This window comes from Megalobrama amblycephala, linkage group LG10 (assembly GCF_018812025.1).
Source record: "Megalobrama amblycephala isolate DHTTF-2021 linkage group LG10, ASM1881202v1, whole genome shotgun sequence".
In the NCBI taxonomy this organism is placed as follows: Eukaryota; Metazoa; Chordata; class Actinopteri; order Cypriniformes; family Xenocyprididae; genus Megalobrama; species Megalobrama amblycephala.
This window is the reverse complement of record NC_063053.1, coordinates 37,459,560-37,482,232: the sequence shown is the minus strand read 5'-3', so window position 1 is coordinate 37,482,232 and position 22,673 is coordinate 37,459,560. Positions and strand designations below refer to the sequence as shown.

At 42.4% G+C, this 22,673-nt stretch overlaps 1 protein-coding gene across 6 annotated transcripts in view; it reads left to right on the top strand.

Moving 5' to 3' along the window:
• The window catches only part of ccdc88ab (coiled-coil domain containing 88Ab), a 50,151-nt gene that overhangs the window by 9,296 nt on the left and 18,182 nt on the right, over nt 1–22,673 (top strand). For all 6 annotated transcript variants that reach the window (XM_048206010.1, XM_048206008.1, XM_048206007.1 and 3 more), the window contains exons 4-20: nt 1,152–1,221; nt 3,700–3,758; nt 3,836–3,919; nt 3,997–4,137; nt 4,929–5,098; nt 7,145–7,226; nt 8,477–8,635; nt 12,202–12,348; nt 14,263–14,410; nt 14,602–14,771; nt 15,510–15,647; nt 19,479–20,549; nt 20,654–20,781; nt 21,109–21,247; nt 21,336–21,512; nt 21,600–21,761; nt 22,018–22,295. In XM_048206010.1, the coding sequence (XP_048061967.1) occupies nt 1,152–1,221; nt 3,700–3,758; nt 3,836–3,919; nt 3,997–4,137; nt 4,929–5,098; nt 7,145–7,226; nt 8,477–8,635; nt 12,202–12,348; nt 14,263–14,410; nt 14,602–14,771; nt 15,510–15,647; nt 19,479–20,549; nt 20,654–20,781; nt 21,109–21,247; nt 21,336–21,512; nt 21,600–21,761; nt 22,018–22,295 (3,323 nt within the window). The remainder of the gene's footprint in view (nt 1–1,151; nt 1,222–3,699; nt 3,759–3,835; nt 3,920–3,996; nt 4,138–4,928; nt 5,099–7,144; nt 7,227–8,476; nt 8,636–12,201; nt 12,349–14,262; nt 14,411–14,601; nt 14,772–15,509; nt 15,648–19,478; nt 20,550–20,653; nt 20,782–21,108; nt 21,248–21,335; nt 21,513–21,599; nt 21,762–22,017; nt 22,296–22,673) is intronic.

The following is a 22,673-nucleotide window of genomic DNA, read 5'->3' as shown; positions in this document are numbered from 1 at the left end:
AATTAGCCCAAGCTTTACTCAGCCTCAAGCCATCCTAGGTGTTTATGACTTTCTTCTTTCTGATGAACACAATCAGAGAAATTTTAATAAATATCCTGACACATCCAAGCTTCATAATGGTAGTGAGCTGAAGAAAGTGTCTCCATCCACATCCATCCATCATAAACGTACTCCACACGGCTCCGGAGGTTTAATGAAGGCCTTCTGAAGCGAAGCGATGCGTTTGTGTAAAAAAAAAAAAAAAAATCATATTTAACAAGTTATAAAGTAAAATATTTAGCTTCTGCCAGACCACCTTCCATATTCAACTTATGGAAAAAAAGAGAAAAAAACGTACCTTTTTCTTAAGTTGAATATAGAAGGTGGTCTGGCAGAAGCTAGATATTTTACTTTATAACTTGTTAAATATGGATATATTTTTTACACAAACGCATCGCTTTGCTTCAGAAGGCCTTCATTAAACCTCCAGAGCCGTGTGGAGTACGTTTATGATGGATGGATGTGGGTGGAGACACTTTCTTGAAAGCTTGGAATATGTCAGGATATTTATTAAATTTCTCTGATTGTGTTCATCAGAAAGAAGAAAGTCATAAACACCTAGGATGGCTTGAGGGTGAGTAAAGCTTGGGCTAATTTTCATTTTAAACTGAACTAATCCTTTAACAACCGATTTGCACATAAGGGAGTTTTGATTATAATGATTTTGTAATAATAACGTTTTAATGATATAATTGTGTTTCTACTCCAAGTCGTTTATGGTCACTGAATGTCTTTTCTGAGGTAAATGTGACGTTAGCGGATCATATTGTTCTCCATCTGTTTTAATGATGTCTTTCTGTGGTTTAAAACACTGATGGATCACATGACTCATGATTCATTTCAGTGTTGTTCTTTATTCTGATGTTCGTTCATGTTTATTTGCTGCTGTAACTATTAGTAAAGAGGAAGAGATGATCACTTCATGATCTGTCACATGCATTAATGACACAAAATCACATTTATTGACTGAATTTAGTGATGAAACTGACAGAATTTGAAAGCTGAGACTTTGTTTCATATCAGAAGTATGAAAGATTATTGTGATTATTGGATGGCAGAATCTACAAATAACGTTCGGTGAAGTTTTGTTCATGCGTGTGCTTGTGTTCCAGGAGACGCTGCAGCAGCTGGTGGTGATGTCACTTCCTGACGTGCTGGTGTTGGGCAGGACTCCTCTCAGTGGTGCGTCCAACACGTCACATTCAACACGTTATTACACCAAACTTCTTCTCAACATCCAGAGGAACCTTGACATAGAGATGATAAACATTGATTACAATAGTTATAGAATAATCATAGATGTTAAACAATGATATGTGATAAAAATTTAAATAATGGATCAGTGATATAAATGATTCCCAACACAGATGTATGTTTGCTCTCTTACAGATTTTTTAGATTATTTACTGTCTTTAACATCTGATCATCAGTAATTCGGGTTTATCAGTGACCTTATCATAAATCACACATTATTAATGGAAGAAATATTGACTACCCATGACAATCTCATCTCTCACATTTAACCTTAAACACACACCTCTAGACGTCTTTCACTATCCCCCCCCCCCTCATTCATTATTTAAAGTTAGACATCAACCTTCTTATTATTCCTCAATCTATTCATTATAAACAGTATAATAAGAAAAAAAATAAAGAATGGCTGTTTTCTAATGAATTTATAGGGTCATTAGCGACCCGGGGAATGTAATAGTGCAAGTATTTTTTCTGCACAACAATAATTGAATCTCTGATGACTCTGAAGTGCAGTTCGCCTGTCTGAAACACAATGATGATGTCATGATTCACTCATAATTACTGCAGACATAAAACATGACATCAGCTAAACTTGAAATGACGCAGTGATTTACTGTAGAGCAAGTACTGTACGAATCAAATATCAGTGACGCTGATGGTGGATCTGGTGAAGAAGCTGTCAGCGATCAAAATATTGATTTATGAAGATGCTGAAAACGATAGATTTGAGAATATGTTTGAGATGGTGAATATGAGCCTGGGGAAATGAGCTCTGACGAGGACAGTGATGATGGGAAAAACATCTGCTCACATTGAACCCTTCCACGTTCCAACGGTAATCAGCTTTATTTTATTCTTTTGAAATTGTTACCAAAATATCAGGAGAGTTTTATACTATTGCGGCAGTTAGAGATCCATCCGTGTTCGATATAGATCCGGGTCGCTAAAGACCTGAATATGTAAGAATGATTGGTGAAACATTTGTGCATTTAAGGGTTTAAATGTTCCCTGCAGAAATGACTGACCTCTAATAACCGCTGTGACTAGCAGATATGATTAAGACACACCTCTGTCTCATAACAGAGCTGAACTGCGTTTGATGAGGTCAGGATGAGTGAGTGACCGTCATGACGCGCTGATGATGTCATCACTGCATCTGATGTCATAAAGATCACAGCATGAAGTGGATGAACAGACAGTGCAGGACAAAGACAATTCTTGCATTTTTAATGCAATTCTGAAGATTTTTAAAAATATATAAATAATATTTCCATTCTGAATAAGCTAAATTATAAATAGAATCGACCCTTTGTCCGACGAGCCATGGTGCTGTCACGCCACAGAGTGAAAAATACATCGCGGAGCAAAGAGGACACTGACGAAACAGAGCAGGTTACTTATGATATTAAACAAAGTCCCAGCTTTCAAACTGTAATTTTTTTTTTAAAGAAATTCGAACAATAAAAAGCGTTTTGTGGCTCTTTAATGTGTCGTGACAGATCGCTGTAGCTCCTCAGCCCAACCGATCATCTCTTCCTTCTAGTTCATTTATAGCATCAAATAAACATGAATGAACATCAGAAGGAATGTTGTTTCAAACACAGAAAGACGTCAGTCCACTGAGGTTAATCTTCTAACTCCTGACTGCTTTGTCAGACAAAATGGCGGATTCGGTGTTATAGTTGGTTAGATCGCTTGTCAATCAAACTCCCGGCGAAGGTTCAATTGTGCCATATATCTGAGTGAAACTGCCTCTCAAACAAGAACAGATGTAGGGCGGGGCTTTTGATTGGATGGTTGTGGTTTGCTCTTGGTCTTTGAATGTCACAGAGTCCATTAAAATGTTGTGAATGTGAACATGAGAATTAGCATCATTTTGGAGAAACAACCCTCTGAATGTGAGAGTGTTTATTTAAGCCAGTGAAGGCAGTGCTGTAGGCAGTGATGTCACTGCATGAGGTCATGTGCTGCGTCCTCAGCAGTGTCACAGGAAGTCCTGCACAGGAAGTGTTGCAGTGTTCAGGGCCTCACTGTCCATGTCAGCCTGCGTTTCCTGTCAGGAACACACATTACAGACACCATGAGACTTGGTCGTGAGTCAGAGGTTCACTTCATGTTGGTCTCTGTGCCGATCTTCAGTTCAGACATGTCCACCCAATCAGCAGCACGTCCCCTCATTCATTCTGCACCTGTGACTGACTCAGTGTTGAGCGTCACAGACGAGAGAGAGTCATGAGGACGAGTGCGATCTGGCCGGACTGTACAGCTACTGTATCATATTTGATACGTGAATATAAATGTTTCCATTTTTATTAGAGGATTATGTGATGTGTCAGGGCTGAAGGCGGCCGTCAGAGTTTAGCGTGTGTTTCTGTGATGCTGCAGCTGCTGATGTGTGTGTTTCAGAGCAAGGACTGGAGGAGATGAGGAAACTGCTGCTGCTGCTGCTGGGCTGCGCTGTACAGGTGAGACTCTCACACACACACACACACACGGGTCACGTGATCATCACACTCACACTGCCTCTCTCTGTGTGTTCCAGTGCGACAGGAAGGAGGAATACATCGACAGGATCCAGACGCTGGACTATGACACGCAGGCAGCCATTGCCGCTCACATCCAAGAGGTCTGTGTCACATGACAACATGAACGAAGCTCATTGGGCTGCTGACCTCTGACCCTCTGTTGTGTGTGTGTGTGAAGGTGACCCATAACCAGGAGAACGTCTTTGACCTTCAGTGTGTGGAGGAGAGCGAGTCCGTCCCGCACGATAAAGACACGCTTGTCAGAGACCTGACCTTTAACCTCAAGCGCCTCGTAGACGAGAGAGACCAACAGGCTGAGGTAACCATCGCTGCTGCGATTAATCAATGACCATGTGACTCACTCAGGTTTATATTCAAGATACATATTCCACATCATTTAAATAAACAGTACGACACGCTCCTAAAAATAAAGGTTCCAAAAGAAGGTTTTCACAGCGACTCCATTGAAGAACCATTTTTATAAATATATAAAGAAACTTTTTCCACTATAAAGTTTCTATGGAACCATCAATGCCAATGAAGAACATTTATTTTTAAGTGTAAGGGGTTGGGTTGACTATCAGTTTCTCAATTTTAATTGATCTTTATTTTAATGATCTCGATATCAATTCTTAAATCCCAAGAATCGATCTTTCAGTCGGTGCTGTTTTCAGTTGAACAAAACTTCACTAAACATGATTTGCAGCTCCTGACATCCAATAATCACAATAATCTTTGATACTTTTGATATGAAACAAAGTCTCAGCTTTAAAATTCTGTCAGTTTCATCACTAAATTCAGTCAATAATTGTGATTTAGATGCTCTTTAATGTGGCGTGACTGATCACTGTAGAGATTTATTTGCCTTGAGAATAGTTGACGTGTTTTATCTGATATATAAACACAGTAATCAATATTAACTCAAAATCAGGATCAGTTTAAATCAAATGCTTGTGTATTGTAATCGACTCATGTAATGTGTGCCCTATTACAGTAAGACACAAAACTAGTTTATTGTGTGGTGAAGAGCAGGACGACTGATGCTGCATTGATCACAGTGTTAGTACCCATGATGCTCAGCTGAATCTGTGTGTTTGTTCCTGATGTCAGACGATCGTGTCTCTGACTCTGGAGCGGGACTGCGGTCACGCGTCTCCTGCGGTCCACGCCGCCCCGTCGCCCAGCGAGTCGCCCAGCATGAGACGCACGGAGAGCGTGCAGCACCTGTCTGTGGAGCTGGCCGACGCTAAAGCCAAGATCAGACGCCTGCGGCAGGAGCTGTGAGTATCTGAGACATCAATTATTCAGCTTCCTCTCTGTCCGGAGACAATACTGACCTGACGAGCGCCAGGGGAAGTGCTTTAAATGAGGGGAAGTTGCTTTCAGGTGCATCACTGCTGCTTTACTGGAATCCATTAGAGAAGCTCATCGTGATTCAGTTCAGGGGTGTGTCTGCGCTCTTAAAGTACTTCCTGTTCCTCTGGATTATTTTCTGATGATCAAGCTCTTGTAGAGTTTGAGAAACAGTAACCATAAACAGTGTTGGGGAAAGTTGCTAATAAAAGTAATAATAATAATGAACATTTATTTGTATGGCACTTTTCATTCATACAATGCAACTCAAAGTGCTTCACAAGCATAACATCAAATAATACAGTCACACAATATCAATATAAAAATATTCGAAAACATCTATGCAACTCAGAATGTAAAATAAAGCATATAGTTTCAATGTAAAATAAATAAAACAATGATAAAAGAATCAGAAGATAACATAAAACTTCACACCATATTGTTATACTGAAAAGCAACTTTGATTACAATATTGTGTTAAAAACTGAAGAAGTAACTAATTACATTACTTACCTTTTATGAGAAGTAATGCATTGCATTACTCTTGCCTTAATTTTCCTCCCCTGGACTGGGCTTGTTTGCTTGTTTGACTTTTAAAAAAAATAAAAAAATAAAAGTTCTATTTTTGGCAAATGTAAAGGCCCTTTCATTCCTAAAGTGAAATGAATAAGCCTCAGACTGAAGGAAGTGCAAGTACTCCTGATTTCTCTCAACACGGGGACAAGAGAGGTCAGTCTGTAAATGGGAAAACAAAGTAACAAGCATTACTTTTTTGAAAGAGTAACTTAGATATTTTGTTGTAAATCTAAAAGTAATCTGATTACATAACTCGTGTTACTTGTAATGCGTTACCCTCAACACTGACCGTAACGGTAATGACTACAGTAGAGCACACATGATTTGCCTTTTCACTGGCATGAGAGTTTGCATAGGAATTAAAGTTCTCTGAACTGCTTCTGTGACACACTGGTAACCCTGATCAATCATTTACATTCAGTTACTGTACTAATAAAAGCTGTTATCTATCATCACATAATTACATAACCACAGTGAATAACTACACAAGCTGAGTTCAGGTGAATGTGCAGCCCTTAAAAAGCATTAATCTGTGTTCAGATTTCAGATTGAGCATCTCGATATATCGCCGTATCTCGTCCGTCCGCTGATCTGATGTTCACTGCTGTAACGAGGATGAACGCAACTCGCTCGACTTAAAATAATTAACCGTTTACATGTGCTGTAAGACATGTACATGTACAAAAATGCCCTGTCTGAATGGGCAACAAATAAAGATTTGACCTTCAGTAAAATGAATATATAATGTTGGACACTGATGAGAAGGTCAACTACTGAGGTGCGACAGCGGTGCTGAGTTTACATGATCGGCAAGTGAAACGCCTGTGCATGAAGTTGTTTGAACAAAATATCAATTCTTGTCCGATGAGAGAGCTTTTCCTACAAGCATTAAAACACATTAAAGACAACAGTAAGGTGTCCGTGGCTTGATCAGATGACCTTTGGCACTTTGTACCGTATGCATGCAGAACGTTTGCACGCAGTTTCCCGTTCAGGATGATTTAATGAGGCCGCGGCTCCGTACCTGCCTTCTGTTCTGTGTCTTTCACTGCAGGGTAAAGGAGGACAGTCTATTTTAATCAGTGTGCCATAAAAGAATCGCACAGTTCCACTTCCTGTTCCCCGCAGTCACGCCACTGATCATGATGGAGATTCGTTTAGTTCCTGTGCATTTTATCAAACGTAGTCATCTGGTCTCTAGTAAAGTTAATTAGTAGATGTTTTCTCATCCAGAGTGTCTTACAGTAGGATTATCACAGCTTCGGCGGCTGGAGTGACGTCACGGTCACGTTACTGAAGCTGAATTAACCTCGCTGAGGCTTAAACCAGCCGCCCAGATCTTTAACCTGTAGGTCACGCCCTCTTCTGCAGGCTAACGCTGTGTTGATGTGTTTCAGAGAGGAGAAGACTGAACAGCTGCTGGACTGCAGGCAGGAGCTGGACAACATGGAGGCAGAAGTGAAGAGACTGCAGCAGGAAGTGAGACGTCACCTCACCTGTCTATCATATAAAAACACACGTTCCTGTGTGACACTGAGCTCAGCTAAATCACTGTGGTCGTAATTGCGAGTCCTAATGTGTCATGATTACAGTAAATCCTTTAACTAATTACATGCCACAGCTTTACACATCCAATAACAGCTCAGCCAATCATCACGTGTGTATTTATAGATGCTGCTGTATCACTCTGTCGATCCGTGGCATGATACAGTGATAAATAAACACACACGCGGCAGTCCAGGCTCTTAAAGCGATAGATCAGACCAAAATATTTTGTTTCAGACTCACATGATTTACTTTCTTTTGTGGAATACAAGAAGAGAATGTTTATTCTGCTCTTTTCCATACAATGAAAGCTCACAGCAGCGGTTCCTGTATGAATATCTGTATCATTCTGCTGCATTGGTTTGCCATTAACTCTTTCCCCACCAGCGTTTTTTTAAAAAGTTGCCAGCCAGAGCCAGAATTATTGATCATTTTCACAAAACTTCAATGGCCCCCAGAATATTTTGTTTTATAAATATCTGAACAGGTATATACAATATATCAAAAAAAGAACGAATTATTTTATTTATTTTTTTATCACCACTTGAATGTGGGTAAGTTTTATAAAAAAAGCAACATTTTGAACAAAAAGCTGATAAAATCATTATTTTGTCAAAGACTACGGCTTGCATAATCAAAGTTTTATCACTTGTTTCTGCTGCTTCTTCACCTGTGTTTTGATCCAGAGATTCTGTACTCTTTCAGATGCGTGATAGCGCCCCCCTACTGTATAACAGTAAAAACAGGGATTGCCAGAAAATTCCATCAATGGCGGGGAAAGAGTTAATGTTAGATAATTCTGCATGTGGTAAATCAAAAAGAATATTGGCTAAAACTCTGATAAATGTGATTGATCATCAGAGAACCCTGCCGTATATCTGTGGCTCTCACAACCGAAGGCTGCACAATGTTGTGGCATTTTCAATGAAAAATCATTGGTATTTACTGCGACTGATGAACAACACCTGAAATGTTGACCATTCCAATATAGCGGTTGTGTCTGGAGCGGTCAGATCGGGCGTAGTAAATACATACAGATATCTATGCATGAGTCTGCCTAAATAATGGCAGAAAATCTATTCCAAAAATAGTTTTGTGTGTTTACAAAGATTGAAATTTGTTGTAAAAAGAGACACATTTAAGGAAGTGCAAAAGTATAATTTGCTGTTGTGTGTGTTTGTCAGAACCTGCAGTTGATGTGTGACGCGCGTTCGCTGCGGGCGTATCGTGACGAGCTGGACGCGCTCCGAGAGAAGGCCGTCAGAGTGGACAAACTGGAGAGTGAAATGATGCGCTACAAAGAGAAACTCCACGACATTGAGTTCTACAGGACCAGAGTGGAGGTGCGTTCACATGACTATATGTGTTCACGAGGGAATGCTGGGAATGCCGTGGCGGTTATTGATTGTGTGTGTTCACGAGGGAATGCTGGGAATGTCGTGGCAGTTATTGATTGTGTGTTAATGAGGGAACGTTGGGAATGCCATGGTGGTTATTGATTGTGTGTGTTCACGAGGGAATGCTGGGAATGCTGGGGCGGTTATTGATTGTGTGTGTTCACGAGGGAATGCTGGGAATACCATGGTGGTTATTGATTGTGTGTTAATGAGGGAACGTTGGGAATGCCATGGTGGTTATTGATTGTGTGTTCACGAGGGAATGCTGGGAATGTCGTGGCAGTTATTGATTGTGTGTTAATGAGGGAACGTTGGGAATGCCATGGTGGTTATTGATTGTGTGTTCACGAGGGAATGCTGGGAATGCTGGGGCGGTTATTGATTGTGTGCGTTCACGAGGGAATGCTGGGAATACCATGGTGGTTATTGATTGTGTGTGTTCACGAGGGAATGCTGGGAATGCTGGGGCGGTTATTGATTGTGTGTGTTCACGAGGGAACGTTGGGAATGCCATGGTGGTTATTGATTGTGTGTTCACGAGGGAATGCTGGGGCGGTTATTGATTGTGTGTGTTCACGAGGGAATGCTGGGAATGCTGGGGCGGTTATTGATTGTGTGTGTTCACGAGGGAATGCTGGGAATGTCGTGGCAGTTATTGATTGTGTGTTAATGAGGGAACGTTGGGAATGCCATGGTGGTTATTGATTGTGTGTGTTCACGAGGGAATGCTGGGAATGCTGGGGCGGTTATTGATTGTGTGTGTTCACGAGGGAATGCTGGGAATGCTGGGGCGGTTATTGATTGTGTGTGTTCACGAGGGAATGCTGGGAATGTCGTGGCAGTTATTGATTGTGTGTTAATGAGGGAACGCTGGGAATGCCATGGTGGTTATTGATTGTGTGTGTTCACGAGGGAATGCTGGGAATGCTGGGGCGGTTATTGATTGTGTGTGTTCACGAGGGAATGCTGGGAATGCCATGGTGGTTATTGATTGTGTGTTCACGAGGGAATGCTGGGAATGCTGGGGCGGTTATTGATTGTGTGTGTTCACGAGGGAATGCTGGGAATGCTGGGGCGGTTATTGATTGTGTGTGTTCACGAGGGAACGTTGGGAATGCTGGGGAGGTTATTGATTGTGTGTGTTCACGAGGGAATGCTGGGAATGCTGGGGCGGTTATTGATTGTGTGTGTTCACGAGGGAACGTTGGGAATGCCATGGTGGTTATTGATTGTGTGTTCACGAGGGAATGCTGGGAATGCTGGGGAGGTTATTGATTGTGTGTGTTCACGAGGGAATGCTGGGAATGCTGGGGCGGTTATTGATTGTGTGTGTTCACGAGGGAACGTTGGGAATGCCATGGTGGTTATTGATTGTGTGTTCACGAGGGAATGCTGGGAATGCTGGGGCGGTTATTGATTGTGTGTGTTCACGAGGGAATGCTGGGAATGCTGGGGCGGTTATTGATTGTGTGCGTTCACGAGGGAATGCTGGGAATGCTGGGGAGGTTATTGATTGTGTGTGTTCACGAGGGAATGCTGGGAATGCTGGGGCGGTTATTGATTGTGTGTGTTCACGAGGGAACGTTGGGAATGCCATGGTGGTTATTGATTGTGTGTTCACGAGGGAATGCTGGGAATGCTGGGGCGGTTATTGATTGTGTGTGTTCACGAGGGAATGCTGGGAATGCTGGGGCGGTTATTGATTGTGTGCGTTCACGAGGGAATGCTGGGAATACCATGGTGGTTATTGATTGTGTGCGTTCACGAGGGAATGCTGGGAATACCATGGTGGTTATTGATTGTGTGCGTTCACGAGGGAATGCTGGGAATACCATGGTGGTTATTGATTGTGTGCGTTCACGAGGGAATGCTGGGAATACCATGGTGGTTATTGATTGTGTGCGTTCACGAGGGAATGCTGGGAATACCATGGTGGTTATTGATTGTGTGCGTTCACGAGGGAATGCTGGGAATACCATGGTGGTTATTGATTGTGTGCGTTCACGAGGGAATGCTGGGAATACCATGGTGGTTATTGATTGTGTGCGTTCACGAGGGAATGCTGGGAATACCATGGTGGTTATTGATTGTGTGCGTTCACGAGGGAATGCTGGGAATACCATGGTGGTTATTGATTGTGTGCGTTCACGAGGGAATGCTGGGAATGCCATGGTGGTTATTGATTGTGTGCGTTCACGAGGGAATGCTGGGAATGCCATGGTGGTTATTGATTGTGTGTTAATGAGGGAACGTTGGGAATGCCATGGTGGTTATTGATTGTGTGTGTTCACGAGGGAATGCTGGGGCGGTTATTGATTGTGTGTGTTCACGAGGGAATGGTGGGAATGCCATGGTGGTTATTGATTGTGTGTGTTCACGAGGGAATGCTGGGAATGCTGGGGCGGTTATTGATTGTGTGTGTTCACGAGGGAATGCTGGGGCGGTTATTGATTGTGTGCGTTCACGAGGGAATGGTGGGAATGCCATGGTGGTTATTGATTGTGTGTGTTCACGAGGGAATGCTGGGAATGCCATGGTGGTTATTGATTGTGTGTTAATGAGGGAACGTTGGGAATGCCATGGCGGTTATTGATTGTGTGTGTTCACGAGGGAATGCTGGGAATGTCGTGGCGGTTATTGATTGTGTGCGTTCACGAGGGAATGCTGGGAATGCCATGGTGGTTATTGATTGTGTGTTAATGAGGGAACGTTGGGAATGCCATGGCGGTTATTGATTGTGTGTGTTCACGAGGGAATGCTGGGAATGTCGTGGCAGTTATTGATTGTGTGTTAATGAGGGAACGTTGGGAATGCCATGGTGGTTATTGATTGTGTGTGTTCACGAGGGAATGCTGGGAATGTCGTGGCAGTTATTGATTGTGTGTTAATGAGGGAACGTTGGGAATGCCATGGTGGTTATTGATTGTGTGTGTTCACGAGGGAATGCTGGGAATGTCGTGGCAGTTATTGATTGTGTGTTAATGAGGGAACGTTGGGAATGCCATGGTGGTTATTGATTGTGTGCGTTCACGAGGGAATGCTGGGAATGCCGTGGCAGTTATTGGTTGTGTGTTCGCGAGGGAATGCTGGGAATGCCGTGGCAGTTATTGGTTGTGTGTGTTCACGAGGGAATGCTGGGAATGCCGTGGCGGTTATTGATTGTGTGTGTTCACGAGGGAATGCTGGGAATGCTGGGGCGGTTATTGGTTGTGTGTTCGCGAGGGAATGCTGGGAATGCCGTGGCAGTTATTGGTTGTGTGTGTTCACGAGGGAATGCTGGGAATGCCGTGGCGGTTATTGGTTGTGTGTTCGCGAGGGAATGCTGGGAATGCCGTGGCAGTTATTGGTTGTGTGTGTTCACGAGGGAATGCTGGGAATGCCGTGGCGGTTATTGATTGTGTGTGTTCACGAGGGAATGCTGGGAATGCCTTGAAGGTTATTGATGATTATTATGTGTTCATGAGGTAATTCTGGGATTTTGATGGCTGTCATGTTTATATGTGTTCATGTAGGAACTGAAGGAGGACAATCAGGTTCTGCTGGAGACCAAAAGCATGCTGGAGGATCAGCTGGAGTCATTCAGAGCTCGATCTGATAAACATCATGAGCTGGAGAAGGAAAATCTGCAGCTTAAAAACAAGATCCATGACATGGAGATGGTGAGAGCTCATAATGATAGTCCATTAATGCAGCACTATATAGACTGATATTGATTTTTATAACTGATACGATTATTTGCATGTTTATGTACCTGATAAACGATATGCAGAACCATTATTTGTTATATTTCTGTTTTTAACACAATTATATCAAAAGCACTAAAATGAACTTTTATTTAAAGGGTTAGTTCACCCAAAAATGAAATTTGTCATTAATTTCTCTCCCTCATGTCGTTCCACACCCGTAAGACCTTCCTTCATCTTCAGAACACAAATTAAGATATTTTTGATGAAATCCGAGAGGTTTATGACTCCATAGACAGCAATATAATCAACACTTTCAAGGTCCAGAAAGGTACTAAAGACATCAATAAAACAGTCATGTGACTGCAGTGGTTCAACCTTAATGTTAGGAAGAGACGAGAATACTTTCTGTGCGCAAAAACAAAACAAAAATAATGACTTTATTCATCAATCTCTTCTCTAACCCATCAGTCTCCTACGCTGTTTACATACAGTGCAGCACTTCCGGGTTCTACATTAGAACTCTGCATCAGCATCACACGCATGCGTCGTGCTGATCACGTGACCAGCATTAAACTTTTTAAAAATGTTGCAGCATTTGTTTTTTATCTAGGTGTTTATACTGAACTTATACTCAAATTGCGATCTCTTGGAGATAATTAATTTCCACAGGGCTGTAATTATTCATGTTTATTAGTGAAATAAAGGTTATATAGTAAATAATATTAATACAATTTAGGGAGTTTTAAGTGAGCGGATCTTGTTAAAAGCTACTTTCATTGGACAAGCTGGAGCATTCCTCCGCGACATTTTATGAGTCTAATGATGAGCATCTCTAACGAGAGAATTAAGTTCAGCAGTTTGATTTCCAACATACACTTATTAATGGCTGTTTTATTTAATTCATGTAAAGTTACATCTTTATTGAGACACGACGGATTACGTGACGACTCTATTTCTTAGCACCAAGCTGCTTAAAGTACATAGCATTTATCTGTGAATCTGATATAACAAAACCAGAAATGCTGAAATATTAATAAATTCGGTTATCGGTCAATCACTACTATTATCCACAACCTTACCATATTATAAACAGAAAGTATAACAATATACAGTCAAATAACACACAAGTAACTTCCAACCTATCTACACTCAAAAGTGCCATAGATTCAGCCAGTGCAGGGAGCGCAGTGTGTCTGTCAGCTGTCTTATGCTGCTGGGGCATTAAAACCTTTGTTTCCCAGCTCAGACTGGGTACTTCATTTCATAATTATAATAAAACAAAAAATCAAAACAAGACAGAAATATTCACTCTGTATGTATGATTCCCACCAGATTACTGAGTGTTTATTTCCATTTTCATCCACGTTTGTATTTGTAAAAATACTACAATACAATCACAGAACAAAATGCGTATTGGACGCAGATTCCCTGAGCACACACTGCTGTAGACAAACACATGATGGCATTTATAGTCAATAAATCTCTTTAACTCGTAACACGCGACCCTACTATGTAGGGCACTATGATTTTTGTGATGCAGAATCCAGTCATAAAAATGGAATTGACAGAATTTGGCAAGTTTTGGATGAAAGTTGTTTTATGAATTCAAATAATTAGCTTATTCTTTTTGATTGTTAAAATTGAATGGAATCCAGAACAATTAAAACAGAAAAACACAGAATGCATGGCTCCTCATGAAGCAGATTTGACCTCATCGAGAATTGCAGCGTATTGAAACGAGCTGCTTCTCCATGAAATGAACTTTAGAAAATAAAGTGAATGAACAGATACATAAACTAGGATGTGAAGCATCGTAGTCGTGATGTATGAATGTATGGAGCCAGTCCCTCTGCGCGCTGGATGCTGACTGATGGCGTTGTGTTGCAGGAGCGAGACATGGACAGGAAGCGCATGGAGGAGCTGCTGGAGGAGAACCTGTCGCTAGAGATGGCTCAGAAACAGAGTATGGACGAGTCTCTGCATCTGGGCTGGGAACTGGAGCAGCTCTCCAAAACCACACCTGAACTCACTGAAGGTACGCTGACATCATCAGCCGACAGATGGGGTGTATGTGGGCCATGTTTACTCATAAATACCAGATTATGATGCTTTGCCAAGAAGGTTAACTGACCCAAATTCGGGATGTTTTCCCGACTTTGATGAGATCTGAGAACAGAGGCTTCCGTAGACGGTAACTCTCAGAGCTTTGTGTGTTGGTGAGCGCAGTGCCGCAGAAATCTCTGGGTCACGAGGTGAATGACCTGACGTCCAGTCAGCTGCTCAAGCTGGAGAAGGAGAATCAGATGCTGCTGAAGACCGTGGAGGAGCTGAAGGCGTCGAGTGAGGGCGGCGCGCGCCTCCGACTGGAGAAAGACAAGCAGAAACTCAGCCAGCAGGTCAGAGTTCATCCCGAGTCTCAGCACAGTGCTCAGTAATACTTCAGAAGATGTGTTTGAATTCATAATGTTCATTCTTGAATGATGAAAGTGTCTCCATATGAAACCATATGATGACATCAGTGAAATGAGGATTGTTATTACAGAATAAGACCAGGAGAATTAAAAGAGGCTTCAGAGGTAAAGGCCCAGTCACACCAAGAATGATAACTATATTAGCGTCCTCAACAGCAGACGGTATCGTTCTGATTATTATAAGTCTGTCTCGTTAAATGCTTGAGCTCAGGATGGATTCTGATTGGCTCTCAATGTTTTTATCGTTCATCAGCTGGAAAAAAAGTGGCTCCAATGATATCGTTCCTCTGTGCCGTCGTGTTGTGGACTTTTACTTTCAGAATGAACTAAATCTTTACCGTTATTGTCCTTGGTGTGAGCGGGCATTAAACTTAGGCGTGAATCGACTCGCACAAAGAAAGGAGAGCAGTTTGAACAGAACGGGTTAAAATGCTGCGGGTTTAACGGACAGCGAGCACCCAGAGCTGGATCATATTCATCAGCGAGTAATCCGGTTTAGATCTGATTTGGGTTTAGTTAAGCTGCTTTCAGAGGATTAGGCGCTCATATGAGTTTGATTGCTCATTATGAGCGAGTGTGTGTCCATATGTCAGAAGAGTGATCATGCGCACGCGTCTGTCTGTGAGAGTGTGATGAAGAGACGTGCCGTGTGTGTTTGCACAGCTGGAGCAGCTGCAGACGGAGCTGACCGCAGACAGAGAGAGTCTGCGCAGTGCTGAGAGTCTGAGCGCAGACCTGATGAAAGAGAAAGCGCAGCTGGAGAAAACGCTGGAAACACTCCAAGAGAACTCCGACAGACAGGTAAACTTCATTCACGCTGAAGACACGTTATACTGCCGTGTCGTGTCGGATTGAATACGCAATTCATTTTATTACGAGTTTTTCATTGATTTTTCAATCATTGATTTTTATACAGTAAAAAACAAATGTGTTTGATGTCACAACTGTCAAGTGGGAGAGCTTTTATAAAACTTCTAATCATGTGAGTTTGACCAGTTGTAATTATAGCTCAGTCATGACAGAATAAACGTTTAGCATGGTAATGGTCATGACAAGTTAGTGTATTTGCTCTTAGATCTGCAGAGCGAGTTCAAGGCTTACTGCTGCTAACATGTGAAACATGCATAAATCCCTGCACAAACACAAGCCCCCAACACTGCGGTAAATCTACCATCAGAACTTGTGTACTGCTGCTGTTCTGAAGAGCTGTGTTGACCGCAGGTTAGGTGTAACATTAGTCAGCTGACTTCCTGTGTTTACCTGGCATCCTGCACCAGGAGAGCTGGAGCTTATTTAACTGGTCACTTAGTCTATCTGTGTGTAGTTGGGCTGGCATTCCCTTAGATCTATTTAACTAATGACCTATGTGTGCCCGAGCCGTTTTGTCTAAGGATTACACATTTAGAAACGTGTGCCATTAACTAAGACAGGATGTCACGTAGCAAGCTGGTAGAGATTAGTAAACTGCTTACAGCAACACTATTTGAATGTTAGCAGAATAGGGAGCATGAAAGCTCATTGGCTGACAGGTTACGTATTGGTTTGTGCTGGCAGATTACAAAAACTTCACAAAACAAGAATTTTACATATGAGATTACTCCATACAGTTTCATCACTGAACCTTAAAGGCATTGGTACATTAAGTCATACTACTTTACTTTTACCTTATTTGCTTCTGTTTTTTTCTTTTCTTCATATTTACAGAGACAATGCACATTAATAAACATTTCTGTAAATGTGTCAGTTTAACCATTACAGCTTATTTTCAACTTTACTATTCAACTTTAGTCTCTGGCTTGCAGCATGCAGATGAATAGGAATAGCTACTAGATAACACACATAAGGATGGCCCAGAGTCAGCGCTGCATTGTCACAAAAGCTTAACATTTGCAAGTTTTTTAAAGTCTTTCCAGTTTAAACATTCAGGCTATTTTAAACTCTTCATGTCAAGAGGCAAAAGAGAACTCAATTCGTTGCTTGCGCTTAACTTTTCTTTTATTTATTACTTTTTTTTTTGTGGTGGAACCAGTGAAAATTTTGGCAGGGCAAGTAAAAATGACCGCTAGCCCATCTGGGTCAGTAGGAAAATCCTTAGCATTGAGCTCTGACTCTTATCGCAGCCTTTTAACACCTTTTTAAAACTTTCCTTATGACAGTTTTCTAGAGGAAAAAAAATAACTTCAGGGCATAATATAGATTTTTTTTTTTATAGATCTCATGACTACTGATGTGTTCATTTTGAAAACATCTTTAATATGACTCGAGAACAACGAGTTGTCTGAGAGAGTGATTCGTGCATGCGCAACATCCCATAGGTTCTGTACAGGAAACAGATGAAATGATTAGTTCACTTCTCGAGTCTTTCAGGTTGGAGTCGTTCGTTCATCACGTCACAATGCAGTCCTTTGTTCTTTTTACCACATGATGTTATTCACAACTTCCATTCACAACCTTCCTTAAAACAAGTGCATAGTTATTTTTTAAGTTTAGTTTATTTTTTAGCTAGTATAATAATTGATTTTTCTGTATGAAGACTGAACATATTGGTCTAATATTTGTATTAAAAAGATTGGTCAGAAGGGACATAGTGGCATAACATAAATGTTTATATCTTTTGATAATTATGATATATTAACATAACTCAACATACAGTCAGTAGTGATACGAATAGGGGTGTAACGATACGCTCAGTTCACGATACGGTACATATCACGATATTTTGAACAAAATGAAACTGAAATTCAAATAAGATTTATTTAAAAAACATTAACAAATTTCAATAATTTTCCTTGTTGTACATAAAAGATCACATTTCAAGGTTTAACAAAAACCTTCTGTATTCAAATTAACAGCTGAATAGGTCTGTCACTGAAAAAAAAAAAAAAAAAGTTAAATTTAACATGAACTTAGAATTAAGAATCTGAAGGGACCGTTCACATATCGCGTCTAAAAACACGTGGAAGGCGCTGCCGCACCGCTTCTCATTCCTTCCAAAGCACTTGCGTTCCCGTGGCGTCGGTCGTTGCTATGCAACCATGAACTGCACTCGCCAAGTTTCAGCAAAGGATAAATTGATTTCTAGCCCTTGCATTACCTTTATTACTAGATATATTTATGGAGATAAGATATAAAAACCACACTGTACATCTATGATCAGCTGTTCGGCTGAGATTTTGATGTTACGGAAAGGCCATAGCTGATCGGTTGGTTCTTGTCACATGACCTGCGGTGCTCTTGCGGCATTCAAAAAAGTTGAGAATTTTTCATCTCGATGCGCCTGGAAAACGCAACGCATTGCTCCCATTATGAGCGCGCCTGCCGCGTGGCTACATTTTAAATAACTGACTTGCACGCAGAAAAGACGCAATATGTGAACGGCCCCGCAGAACTTCTTAAAGCAAAGCATCACAAGCAACTTTTGCTTTTCTGTGAGCAGCTGTGGCTGTGTGAAAGAAAGCCACGACTTTTCTCACGCGACCAAGCAAGAGACTGACGCGAGAAATGTTTAAACCTGCTTGCAAGAATCGATGTGTGCGCGAAACATTAACTGATCTAGAGAGCTGATTGAGACACCCTTAATATGCGGTGACAACCCAGCTTCTCTCACTGCCACTGTTGCAGAGTAGGTCACGTCGGCAGCTCAACCAATAAGATTAGACTGTCGTCATATTGTAAAAGTATCGACATCACTCTACGATACATATCGTAAAATTTTTGCATCGCGAAATATCTTACTGTGATATATCGTTACACCCCTAGATACGAATGTAATGTATTTGTTGTGAGACACTGGGCTGGGAAGCGGTCAAAGGACTCCGACCCGAAGAACTCGAGAGATGAACAAATCATTTCAGGTGGTGGAGGTGAGGTGAACTAACAGACTGCATAGCCTCAAGACCCTGCTAAGCAATTCATTAGTCATTTCTTACTTATAATTTGGCCTTCATAGCTGTATTAGACTATAGTTGTTTTTTTCAAATGTGATAAACGTTTGCATAAGTAGTATGTGTTGGGAAATTTAATGTAATATTTCAATTATATTCTGCTGAAATGAACAAATTGACTTGGAAAAAAGATTAGTTCATTTTGCGGAACGATATTCAAAGATCCAAGTCAGTAAAATGATCCGAACTTCCCTCTACTCATGACCAGTTGGTGGAAGTGTTGCAGAAAGTGCTCTAGTACCCTCAGGTCATGGTTGTCAGGTTGTTAGGTTTGGTCTAAATAAGTGAAATACATGAAAGCGTTGCGAAGATATAGCCTCACGTCCATTTTGACGTCATATACATTCAAAAGTTATTCATAAACATTTTGACTAATCGTCTTAACTAGTTTGGATGAATGGTCTGTGACGGGTGTCCAAACTGTCCTGTAGAGTTTAGCTCCATCTTGCCTCAACACACCTGCCTGGAAGTTTCTAGTATGCCTAGTAAGACCTTGATTAGCTGGTTCAGGTGTATTTAATTGGGGTTGGAGCTGAACTCTGCAGGACAGTTTGGACACCCCTGCTCTAGGAGTTTGAAGAAGTAGGTTTTTTAAGAAAATTCCAAATGGAATTTCATGGCAGCCTTAAACTGTCTTGTTGCTAAACGATCCCTATTATCTGACATGCTCTGTATGGTCGCAACGCAGGTCAAGGGTCTGGAACAGGAGAACGAACATCTGAACCAGACCATCGCCTCTCTCAGGCAGCGCTCTCAGGTTAGCGCTGAAGCCCGCGTCAAAGACATTGAGAAAGAAAACCGTGTGTTGCACGAGTCCATCAAAGAGACCAGCAGCAAACTCAACAAGATGGAGTTTGAGCGCAAGCAGCTTCGCAAAGACCTGGAGCACTACAAAGATAAAGGAGAAAGAGCTGAAGAGTTGGAGATGGAGGTCCATCGACTGGAGCGAGAAAAGGAGAGTCTGCAGAAGCGACTCGCCGCTCTCGCCATCACCTGTGAGAAGGTGGAGGTGTTGGAGAAGGAGAATGCCGAACTGGAAGCGGAGAGTAGAAGGCATAAGAAAGCAGCAGACGGTCTGAGAAATGTTTCCTATCAACTGGAGGTCCTGGAGAAGGAAAGCGCTCAGCTCGACGAAGAAAACCTGGAGCTCAGGCGCATGGTCGAGTCTTTACGGTCCACGGGAGCAAAAGCGGCCCAGCTGGAGCTGGAGAACAGAGAGCTGGAGAATGAGAGAACTCAACTCAGAAAGAGCCTTGAGCTGCTGAAGGCTTCGTCCAAAAAGAACGAACGTCTGGAAGTAAGTAACCAAAGCCTAGATGCAGAGAACCAGCGGCTCCAGAAAGCCCTGGAGAACGGCAGCCGCAAGATCCAGAAGCTGGAGGGGGAACTGCAGGACATGGAGGTGGAGAACCAGAACCTGCAGCAGAGCCTGGAGGAGCTGAAGATCTCCAGCAAAGGTCTGGAGCAGCTGGCGCAGGAGAACGCAACCCTGGAGCAGGAGAACACTCAGCTGGAGAGGGACAAGAAACTGCTGGAGAAGGAGAACAAACGGCTGCGACAGCAAGCTGAAATTAAAGACTCTAAGCTAGACGAAGACAACCTGCGTATCTCTCATCTCGAGAAAGAGAACCGTGTGCTCGGCAAGGAAGTCGCCACTCTCAAAGACACGTGTGGTCGCATGAAAGACTTGGAAAAGGACAACAAGGAGCTGGTCAAACAAGCAACCATTGACAAGAAGACTTTGGTCACTCTGAGAGAGGTAACCGTCTCACCTCAAGAAGAACAAGCAAACATTTTTAGATATGGTGCATGCTTGATTGTGGATTACTTGCATGACCTTTGTTGTGATGTTTCCTGATGTAGGAACTAGTCAATGAAAAATTAAAGACTCAGCAGATTAACAATGACCTGGAGAAACTGACCCATGAGCTTGAGAAGATCGGTCTCAATAAAGAGGGTCTTCTGGGTGATGAAGAGAGCTCTGATGACAGGTAATTCACACATTATTGCAAAGATCACTGTAGCTCAGGGATTCTCAACTCTGGCCCTCAAGGTCCACTTTCCTGCAGAGTTCAGCTCCAACCCTGATCAAACTCACTTGCCTTAAAATTTCTAGTAATCCTGAAGACCTTGATTAGCTGGATCAGGTGTGTGTGATTAGGGTTGGAGCTAAACTAATCTGCAGGAAAGTGGATCCTGAGGGCCAGAGTTGAGAAGCCCTGCTGTAGTTACTAGGGCTGCAACATCTAATCGAAATAATTGATAATAATCCATAATGAAAACAATCCTGATTTAACAGTTTATTTCATGTTTGCCAGGTTTAAGCTTCTAGAGTGTAAGCTAGAGTCCACTCTGAAATCCTCTCTAGAGATCAAAGCGGAGAAGATAGCTGCTCTAGAAGCCCGACTGCAGGAGTCCTCCAACCTCAACCAGCAGCTACGGCAGGAACTCAAAACGGTTTGCAACGTCTAAATGCATGCATTATGAGTTTGTTTGGTTGTTTGTCAGTAGACCGTGACTTTAGATTGTGTATATTCTTCTTCAGGTGAAGAAGAACTACGAGGCGCTGCGTCAGCGTCAGGAGGAGGAGTGTACGGCTCAGAGCTCACCTGCTAGAGGACGGGAGGACACACAGAGCATCAGTAAATGGGAGAAGGAGAGTCAGGAAGCCACACGAGAGCTTCTGAAGGTCAAGGATCGACTCATAGAGGTGGAGAGAAACGTATGTACCAGCATGACAACTGCAGCTCATCACTATCAGAATGCCTTTACGTTACCAAAACAATTGATGATGTTGGTGTTTGTCCAGAACGCCACTCTTCAAGCAGAGAAACAGGCTCTCCGGACGCAGTTAAAGCAGCTGGAGTCTCAGAGCAGTAATCTTCAGGCGCAGATATTAGCGCTGCAGAGGCAGACCGCGTCCCTACAGGAGAACAACACCACGCTGCAAACACAGAACGCCAAACTACAGGTCAGAGTCTCACTCCTCACCGCGTTATCCGGGCAAACGTTGTTGTATTTCTGAGCCATTGAGCATCAGTGTGTGATAGATTTTTCTCCTCATGAATGTAACAGGAGATTGGTTGTAATTAGCTTTTCAGGAGATTTGCAACGATCTTACATTGATGTTAGTCTTCAGGAACCCTGCTGACGTCTGCCATCTGCTCAAGCTAAACGACTTTTGACATGAGTTGAAGTTAAAGAGAGTGATTATGATGTGCTCACAGGTGGAGAACTCGACACTGAACTCTCAGAGCGCTGCTCTCATGTCCCAGAATGCCCAGCTGCAGACGCAGCAGTCCAGCACAGAGAGCGAGAGAGACGTCGCCATGCGAGAGAAGGAAGAACTACGCGCGGTGTACGATCTGCTGCTACACGACCACGAGAAACTGTCCGCCCTGCACGAGAGACAGGCATCCGAGTACGAGGATCTGATCGGCAAACATGGAGAGCTGAAGAGCGGCCATAAAAGCCTGGAGGTGCAGCACCGCAGCCTGGAGAACAGGTAAAAACATCGCATACGTCACAACGAGAGCAATCATTTGTTCAGCAATCACATTTAAATGTTGTAGACCTTTTTATGAATGGAGGGAACATTAAACAAACTCCATCCATTCTCCAAAACACTTGCTCCAACCCTGATCAAACTCAAACCTTTTCTAGTGGTCTTGAAAACCTTGATAAGCTTGTTCAGGTGTGTTTGGTTAGTGTTGGAACTAAACTCTGCAGGAAAGTGGATCTCGAGGGTCAGAGTTGCCCAACTCTGATGTAGTAGATGATCGTGCTTCTGTGGCTGCATGTGCGTCACTCTGTGTTGCTTTGTCTGAAAACGCATACTGTATAGTAGCTTCTACATTGGGTTTGAAACTTCACGTCCATTAAA